General features: G+C 43.1%; 1 protein-coding gene across 1 annotated transcript; it reads right to left on the bottom strand.

Moving 5' to 3' along the window:
- Positions 1–3,184: 3,184 nt before the first annotated feature.
- On the bottom strand, positions 3,185–9,258 carry DYNAP (dynactin associated protein; the record flags this gene model as incomplete). The annotated part of the gene is made up of 9 exons (XM_080362447.1): positions 3,185–3,286; positions 3,399–3,545; positions 4,010–4,123; positions 4,238–4,347; positions 5,197–5,350; positions 6,038–6,271; positions 7,016–7,222; positions 7,814–8,038; positions 9,181–9,258. The coding sequence occupies 9 exons, from the start codon at positions 9,256–9,258 to the stop codon at positions 3,185–3,187; spliced, it is 1,371 nt and encodes a 456-aa protein (XP_080218573.1).
- Positions 9,259–9,853: the final 595 nt, after the last annotated feature.

Genomic DNA, 9,853 nt, shown 5'->3' with positions numbered 1-9,853 from the left:
ATACCCTTTATTTTACCACATTCCAGCCTTCAAACAGCGTGTTTGCCCCATCGTCTGGCACAATCTCCATTTCCCCTAAGGCATCTGGAGGAAAAGATGCTTCTCCCTGGCATCAATTTGCTTCTGGAAGTTCCAAGGCGGAACAGTCACCCAGTTGGTATCAGTGCCGCCTTTTGCTTCTGCCCATGACAAATCCATCTGGAAGCGAATGTCTTTTCCTCCAGCTGCTTGTTTTGTTGTTGAGGCAAGTGCTTCAGAGCCATAATTCTGCAGGCTTGGACATTTTCCACTGGTGGGCTCTACTTTCCCAAGGCGCGTTACAACCGGCATTTCCAGCACATCATATTCAAACCCCAGCCATGGGGTTTCTTGGCATTAACCAAGGTGCAGAAGGAAGGTGTGGTGATGGATGGGGCGAAATAAAGGACATTGACATCCCGCCAAGCCCGGAGGTTCTACCGATACCATACAGATCTCCACCCTACACCAATAAACTCATTCTAGGTGACTTGACAGCGCGTGTCCCCCACTTCCTTGCCCTGCACTTACCTGCAGGTCGCCAGGAGCTTCTGAGACCTCTTGGTGTCCATGTCGAGTCGCGCAGCCCCCGCTCGTCATTCACAGCGCTGCAAAATAGGATTTAGTCCTTGGTATTTTGAGCTATCGTATCACGTTTTGGTGAGAGGTGTTAATGGCCCCCCAGCCCTCGTTTCCCCTGCAGCCGACAGCCTCGCACCGTCATTTATTGTCAATGAACAGGATCCCTTTAATTAGCCCATTCACAAGAGCGAGGATCTCACGTGGCATCTCTTAGGGGCTTTCTGACCTTTCTCGAGGATTAGCAGCGCCTTAATTATTTAAAACCTGCCATTTACAGTGTCCTACAGTCAATTAAAATGCACAGAAATGGCGATGAGGAAGGTTTGGGGAGCTCAGGGGTATTTATGATGTTTTGAGTGGGGGTTCCTAAGGAAGGTTTGGGGAGCTCAGGGGGTATTTAATGATGTTTTGAGCTCCATCAGAAAAAGGAGCTCGATCAGACAACATAAAAAACCCAAAGTCCCAGATTTCACTTGGTGATGTGCAACGTTTTAATTGCAAGAATAGGGATAAGTTGAAGATAATTCTCTCTCCCCCAAAGCCCTGTTTTCCTTGGTCTCTCTGTTGAACACCAAGAGTGAGCTTTACTGAGCAAAAGTCACCTCGCAGCGGCCTCGAGAGCTCGTTTCACCTTCTCCTTGAATGCACATTAATAATTGATTTGCTTCTCCCTCGCAAATGCTCAGGACTCATTTTCATGTTGATTTTCCCTCTTCTCCCACTGTTTTTCCACCCTCCTCGTGGGCCAGGACAGGGACAACCAGCTCATCGCATCCCTCACGTTCGGTGGGAAGGAGTTTATGAGCCGCTGGTGTCCTGGGCAACACCAGTTGGGCCAGAGCAGGGACACTGGGGCCAAACTGGGGTGCCAAGGGCTGCAGGACCCCCCAGCGCTCAGTGCTGCCCCAGGGGATGCTCCGGGTTCCTGTTCTATAAAGCACAAGCAGTTTGGCATTTGTTAAGCTCTGTATTATTTCCAAAACGAGCGCACTGAAAAATGTACAATTGCCAAAAAACACCCATTTGCTTACAAAAATCAAACATTTGCCCAGGGTCAGGACAGCCCAGAAACCACCAAGGACTTGGCAGGAACCCCCAAGCATGCTGGGAAGTCCCCAGCTCCATAACCTGGGCTATGATGGGATGCCACCCCTATAATTAACAATATCATTCTATAGAGTGGGCTATTTCCAGCTACGCAGCCATCAGAACCTCGCGTTCAACAAAGCCTGGCTTGTCTACAAAAGATGCTTCAGCACTGACTCATTAAATGTTGGTTTGGGCCGGATTTTCCCTTTGGCCACGTTTGTTTTGACAAAGATCAAGTATTTGGCAACATTTCCAACCTGGCAGTGACAGGAACACACTATTAACCGCAGGAAGTTTCCTTCTGTCATTTGGGATCTATAAAACTCACCATAAGGGTTTGTTGTTGGGACAAGGGACGGGATGCACAGAGCAGCTTTACTTGTTAAATCATCCTGTATTGAGACCCTTCAAGATCCTACCAAACCCCGGAATGGGATGTAGAGAGATGTAAATGTTTGGGTGTGTTGAGATGATATTGGCAATATGAGATGAGCCGTTAAACCTCCGAAAACAAACACATGGGAATAACTAAGATATTTATACCCAAATGGGACCAGACTGTGGGAAAGGGGCTGGTACCTGAACACCCCTGCTTGTCAGTCTAAATTAAATTTAATAGTAAAACTAAGTAGGTTGCTAAAGTGTATGAGAAACATTCCCCTTGTAGCACATACGCAGAGATCTGGGTATCAAATTAGAAATTCACAGCTTGATGCATCTCTGTGTTCAGCTCATATAAAGATCTCCCCTACCCAATGGACACCCCAGCATCTCAGAACACTTAAACCTGCCTTGGCCCAGCTGAACTCAGGTTTAAACCTGAGCCTTGTGCTCCCTCTGCTCTGCAAACAGTCGGGACAGCCCCCAAAATGAAACATCCCCCCAAAAACTAAACACCCTGAGCGGTAAAGCCGGATTGAAGAATAGCAAGAGCCTTGATAAGGAATGAAGTGGAATCCCAACTGCTTGTTGCACGTGGTTATTGTGTGTCAATAATAAATCAGTGAATTGCTTTGATTTAAACACCATTCCCTGAGCCCAATTCCTGCACAAGGAGGAAGAGGAAGGTGAGGCTGACAAGTAAATGGCAGAGATGCCAGGCTGGGAAACCATCTGGGCTTCTTTTTGGGGGCTGAATTCCAACAAAACCCTTGAATTTGTGTGTAGACGCTGTTGGAAAAGAGCGGCGTGTCCATGATTAAATCAATGGCAGCTCCAGCAGTGCCAGGGGCTGATGGATGGTACACAGAGCAAAAGGCCATTGAACTGCAGAAGTTACTTTAATATACAATCAAATTACATTGCACTATAAATAAAACACTGTAAAAATACAAAAGAGAAAATAGCTTTTTATAATTAGCAACCCCCAATTCTTTTTCCTGAACATCTCCAGATAAATAGCGAGTAAAGTACCAAAAAGTACTATTAGAAATACAGTGATCATATAAACGTTCCTGGAGCTGTTTGGTTGTAAGAGAGGTCGTGAGCTTCATTTTTAGGGGAAATTCTTGAACTCGGCCTGTTGCTTGAAAAAAAGCTGAGCAAGGATGTGATCTGCGGTGCCGCGGAAATAGTCGTTCATGCGAAGGGTTTCCAGCTAGGAAGAAAAAGATGGTATTTTAAAGAGAAAAATCACAGCATTTCTAGCAATTTCTACAAGATTATGGATGGCTGGATAATTTACTCCCCTTGCTCATACGGATTCTCACCTGGTTTCCCGTGCTGTAGGCTAAAATCAATAATAAATCCTCATCGCACACGCTCTTGAGGTAATGTTGGGTACCGACAGGGAAAAATATGACGTCTCCGATGCCGATGTTGAAGCTGGCGGTGACTCCAGAGAGAATAACTCCGACCTATTGCAATGAAAGGATCAATATTCAACTATTTGCAGCGCGCTGATAGTGGATAAATACACAGTGATGGCTGCAGATAGTGGAGAATCAGCGTTTGCACTGAGACCCCGATCCCACATTAACTCACATTGTGAGGTCTCATCATTCCACCTCAATTATCTTTGCACTGAGTGCAAAACATCATCAAATCCTGTTCTCTAAATCTTAATCCTTCCTATATTTTCTCTACCTGTTCCTCAGAGGTGCTAAATCAAGTGTTGCTATTTTATTTTGTGCTCCCAAGCACATGGGATTTTGCTGAAGCAGCTTAAAAATGTAACCGAGATCAACATTTTATTTGTACCCTCACTTTCCTTCTACAAAGTTCTGTAATGCTACTAATTGGAGTATTATTAATTGAGGTTGGGAAGCATCAGGTCTGTGATTGTTTTATGATGATCTCCCTCACCCATGTCACCAATTACCTGCGCGCAGCCGCTAATGACATAACCCATCTCGTTAGCGTTGAAGTGGAAATGCGGCTGCCCCAGCCCGTTGCTGAAGATGCGCAGAGTTGCCAACGTCAGGGTGTTTTCGTGCTGAAAAGCAGAGCAAAAACGCTCAGAGAATCGTCTACGTTTGTCATAGATGACACAAATCGCACCGTGGGCCTTGTGTTTAAATGGCTCCGGTACCCGATTGGAAGCACGTACCTTGTTCAGTGACTCGCTGAAGATTCTTTCCGTTTCGTTAAGTCCGGTGCCATTGATGCGGTAACGAGCCCACTGGAAGATTCCTCCTGGGAAGGGATATTCTGCTGACCCTAAAACAAAGACATCAGCATTTCCAACCAGGTTTAACACCGCTTGCATTGGCCAACTTCAAATCATTACTACGTACTAAAGGGCTCAAGTCTTACAAGCCCAAAATAAATCCCATTTAGCTGACCTATTTTTCTGTGGTCAAACAACCATAATGCAAAATCCCAAGTCCATTTTTTCCATCCCAAATTGCAATCAGTAGCAATACACTTGAAGTATATTAATTCATGTTATATTAAGTGTATTAATTCATGTTAACCTGATTGTGTGTCACAGTATTTTGTGCAGCAGAACATTTTGGTCCACATTTATTCCTCATGAGCTCAATGAGCTCTGTGTGGAGCTCCACACCCATATTTGCTTTCTAAAGCTTTTTTAATTGACTGTGCTACTTGAAATGAAGTTTTGCCGGCTGTTTCATAGGTGCTCACTGATAATCACTAGATCCAGGTTGGACGGAGCGCTGTTTAATATCATTGTCGATAAACCAACCAGTGAATATGGCTCAATGATGTTTATGAAGTTGTATTTGTAAAAGGACATAATGAGGTGTTTATTCATTAAAGTTTCACATGGAAACACAAGATATTCTAATAAACTCAGCACTAATCACTCTCCAACTAAATTGCTGCAGAGCTTCCTGGCCTGTTGGATTTTAATTTCTGACAAGTTTAGATTATTGCTTAGGAGCCATTAGATGTATTCCCAAGATATTTTCTCGTCTTATCTCCTTAAATTCCTATCATTTCTCTCTCTATTTTTTTAACTCCTGTTTGAATGAATTGACTACACTCCTCTCCCGCTCTAGAAACACCGAGAGCTCTCGCACACAATTCTATATGCATCTATACCTTTGAGATCGTAGAAGTATTGCCACACAAGGTTGGCTGGGGACTGCACGTAGGTGGCATTTTGTACCAGCTCGTTTAGGTTTGATGGGAGGTTAATCGCTTGATCTTCTGCTTGTTTCTTGAAGGTTCTGATGAAGTTGACTCCACCTTGTGGCTGCGGGACACAAAACACACGTTAATTCAACAGATGCACACAGCAACCTCTCTCATTAAAATTTTACTTCATCAAACATCCCATAAATTCTGCCTTGTGGATGAATCTCTTTCATTCCCTTAGCCCATTAATATTTTGCTCCTCTGCTCTGCCCTTCCTTCTCAGCACAGAAACGTAGAGCAGAAGGGAAACTCCATCATGTCCCATCCAATTTTTGGGGGGTGGGATGGTCTATCACAACTTTATGCTTTGAACATGCAAATCCCTCAGTCTCAGCAGAAACTGTGGGCATATTCTTGCTCATGGGACACACTAATTACTCGGTTCAAATACGATCCATTTTAACAAGGAAATAAACTTAGTCTCCGATAAGATCTTCTCATAGCACAGAATTCAAAGGCTATTGGGAAATTAGCTTTGGGCTTCACTTATTTTCCCTTCTACCCTTGGAAATATGGAGGATCCACCATGAATTTCAAATGAATATGGAGAGTAGAAGGGAAAATATGTTTATTGGAGAGAGTATCATCATTTATTTCTCCTTGTGTATTAAGGAACACACAGGGTGGCCCAATGTCACACAAAGGACACGTGTACATGGGAACAGCTGAGACAAGGAGGATCCTCCCTACGACACATAGAGTCATGTTAATGTATAGAATTCTAGCTCTATTCGATCATACAGACCCGAAGTGCTCGAGCTGCGATATCCTCTGGGGTGGAGAAAAAGGCGTCATCTACATCTAAGGTCTGAAGTTCTTCATGCGTTGTGAAAAACAGCAAGAACAAGCAGTCGTCCGGCCCGACGTTCTTGATCCAGTGCACGGTGTTTCTGGGGAAGAAAATGACCTGGCCGGCCGTGACGTTGTACGTGGTGACCACGCTGTCGTCTGGGCCGATCACTCCCACCCAGGCGGTGCCCTGGAACAGAACCAGAACTTAACGATGCTAATCAACCTTCTCTCATTTAATCCATATTGCAAATGGGTAATTTGAATAAGCCGAAGGCTCTTAGGAGAAGACAGATCCGGACACGCTCTCTTTGTGACTTGAAATCCAGAACTGACAATGTTTTAGAAGGTTTGAGGAACATGTGGCAAACACACATGGCTTGGACTTGAACCATTTCGTACTCAAGAGCCTGTGAGCAGCTATAAAGGAATCACCTTTGACCAAAATCGAAATATGAATAATTATTCTTAGTAGTAAGCTAATGATTGAGATATTTGGAAGCACCTATGCTTCCAAAGATCATTTTGTCTTCAAATTTCTTCAGAACCTTCAGAGTCCTTCATCTCTGTGGTTCTATGATAGCTCTATCATAGTAATTTCTTAAATCACTGTAAGCACTTGGATAAGTACATAAACTTCTGTCACTTCCAGGTGCCCAAAATCTCCTCTAACCTCAGGTTTTATTTCATTGGAATCCACAAGTGTTTGTTCCTCTTGCAAATAACATTGAAGAGCCTATTTCAAGCATCTCCAGTTGATAATGTTATTTCAGGCAAGAAAACTAATCAATCAATCAATAATTCTGCTTTTATTACCTGTTAACATTTGTATTTAATGTATATGTCATCTTTTTTATGTATGGACATTTTCTATATATACATGATGCTCTAAAGGGCAAAACCAATTAATAAAGCTGAGCTAATGAGATAATACCTGCAGCAGATAGCCGTGCTCGTTGGCATTAAAATGCCAGTGGGGAGCCCGAAGCCCTTTGCTCTTGATCCGTAAGGTTCCAAAAGTCATTTTGGAGCGATGGTTATTGATGCTTTTGCCAAATGCCATTTCTTCATCACTTAGATATTCATTTACGTCATTCCTGAATCTTGCCCACTGAATTTCACCACCCGGGTAGGTATATACCTGGAAAGTTACGGAGAATTGGATTAATTGTGGATCACTGAAACAACCTATTCCTTTTCTCAGTGAGGATTCCCTCTCTATGTATTTTAGTTGCTTCTCACAATCATTTATATACTATCTCATGTTGTGCTGTAATGATATTTTTAATATGAGAGATAAACAGCAATATCAGGAACACAATTATCTGCTCCTCTTGTCCATCATTATGGACTTTGATTTGGGAAGTCAGTTCTGTATATCCTTAAACTTTGAGATTCAAAACATCAGCAAATTTGCTGCTGACACCAAGTTAGGAGGGAGTGTGGAGCTGCTGGAAGGCATTGGAATGGCTGCCCAGGGAGGTGCTGGACTCACTGGCCCTGGAGGTTTTTAGACTGATATTGGCCATGGCGCTTAGTGCCATGATCTAGTCAATGGGCTGGAGTTGGACCAAGGCTTGGACAAGATCCTGGAGTTCATTTTTTCTTGCAACATAAGAATCTGTTCGAATCCCATCCTAAGAATGAAAAGGTCTGTGTGCTACTCTCTAGTCTTGCTCCTCAGCATTTCACCCTCCCATTTGAGAAGCACACAGAAAAGAGATGCCTTCACCTTTGATTTCCCCAGGTGATTCAGGAACTGGAATTTGACATCCACGCTTTTCTCCTCTGAGTTTGGGGAAGATGCTTCATTGTCTCCACCATCGGTGTCTCTCACAAAAGGAGGGTTATTCACATAAACCAAGGACAGGATCAGCACCCCAATCGCCGTGGTGATCACACAGGCCAACAGGCAAACCAGAAAGACTTTCATTAGGGACCAGCCGCCCTTTCTTTCCTGAAATTAATTAAAAACAACAAAAAAAAAGAGCTTTATTAGATCTAACACACACTTTAGATGTTTTTCATTGCTGTTTCTAGGCTGTAGGACAAAACACTGAAGACCTGTAGCATCAATTCATGGCAAACCTTTGTCTATGGTCATTTTAAAACTCCTCGGTGATTCTGGGTGCATAGCTTGATCTCCTTTTAAAAGCCCCATTTTTCAGATGGTGAATGGCTGAAAACAAGCAGCGTATGTTGAATTCTTAAGCTGGACAAGCAGAAATGATAAAGTTGGAGACTACTTGCTGATTCTAACATGAATATATTTGCCAAAAGCTCTTTACAAGCCCATTTCCCTCGCCAGTGGAAAAGTGCTGAAATATCACCCTGTTCTATTTGGTAATAATCTTTTATTCGGTTTAAATGGCTCCCTTTTAAAAGCTCAGTGAAATATCCCAACAGCAGCACCCAGTCTCAGAGAACGAGGTGTTCTAGTTAAACACATTCAAAATCCTCATCTTCCAGATTCGAGGGACCTTTAATTTCTGGCATTTTCACAGCGGCAACACCAACCCACTAATTAGTTTTCCAGTAGAAAGGATGCTGCACATATTCCATAACCATAAGCTATACAGTGAGTTATGTCATGAGGAAATCGCTGCCCTCGGTGTATTTATAGCCAAGAAGCAGCACTGATAGCAAACAAATGTAACGGGTGATGAGCGATACACCAACTCTTACCACGTGAAGTCCATTCAAGTCCCAAGAAGTAAGAACTTGACTGGGAAAAATCAAATTACTTCTCTCAAGGGCAAAAAAAAGGTGAAACTAATGTGTAACTCTGTAGAGATACTAAATGTTACCACAAGAGGAGCTTTTAAGTAGCTCTTTCTGCTAAAATCAATGGGGAATCCCTCCAAAGATAATTACTTAGTCCAGTAGCTATGGGATAAAGATTTTAGTTATTAAGTGGGGCCAGGGAATTAATGTCTCACAGTTTAAATCTGAGCTGGTGAATGTGGAGCTTTGCATTTTAGGACCTTTGCAATTATAGCTCTTCAGAGCTTTTATTTTCTCCAAGACTTCCTTAATAACATAGGATTAGGTCATATTATAATATGGCTCTGTAATGATGCAAAAGGAAATGACTGGTACCTCTTTCTGTGGCCACTGTTTTCCCTGGGAAGCGCTTCGCAGGTTCTCTCCGTGCATTTCAAATGCCTGGTTATCCATTTAGTAAAGCTGAAATAGATGAGGCCCCAGAAAACAAAGAAAAGAATGTTAATTCTGCTAGGTGCTCAGCTATGTCAGAGTCCAGGGAAGCGACTCACACTCTTCTGCACAGGAACGCTAATATTTCATGAAGTACCCTTGTGCACAAGTGTGATGCAATACAGGAAAAACTCTTCTTGACTAAACTACAACAGCAAAGTCTGACAATTCCCACATGCAGACTTCACATCATTCACGTACCACATGAACCCCAAGACACAGCGTGACAATGAGACAGAGCCCGAACCACCAAATGCTTCGGAGAAAAAAGCAGATCTAGCTCCTCCACTGATGCTAAGGGCTCGAGATATTTAAATGCCAGCTTCGCCTGGTTGTGTAATCCTCTCACAACGGTTGAGCTTCTAGAACTTCTTTGGCAACCCTTTTTCCTGCTTACATGGCACTGGTAAAAAGGTTTTAAGAAGCCTAAATCTCTCTTGCTGCGACAGAACTGTTCAGTTTCACCCTCCCGCAATGGACCTAAAGACATCGGAAAGGCCCAGCAAGGTGAGAGCTGTTTGTAATTATTTTCCCTCCTTATTTCCTTGATGTATTC

The sequence above is a fragment of the Nesoenas mayeri genome (assembly GCF_963082525.1).
Source record: "Nesoenas mayeri genome assembly, chromosome: Z".
In the NCBI taxonomy this organism is placed as follows: Eukaryota; Metazoa; Chordata; class Aves; order Columbiformes; family Columbidae; genus Nesoenas; species Nesoenas mayeri.
This window is presented reverse-complemented; position numbering and strand designations above follow the sequence as displayed.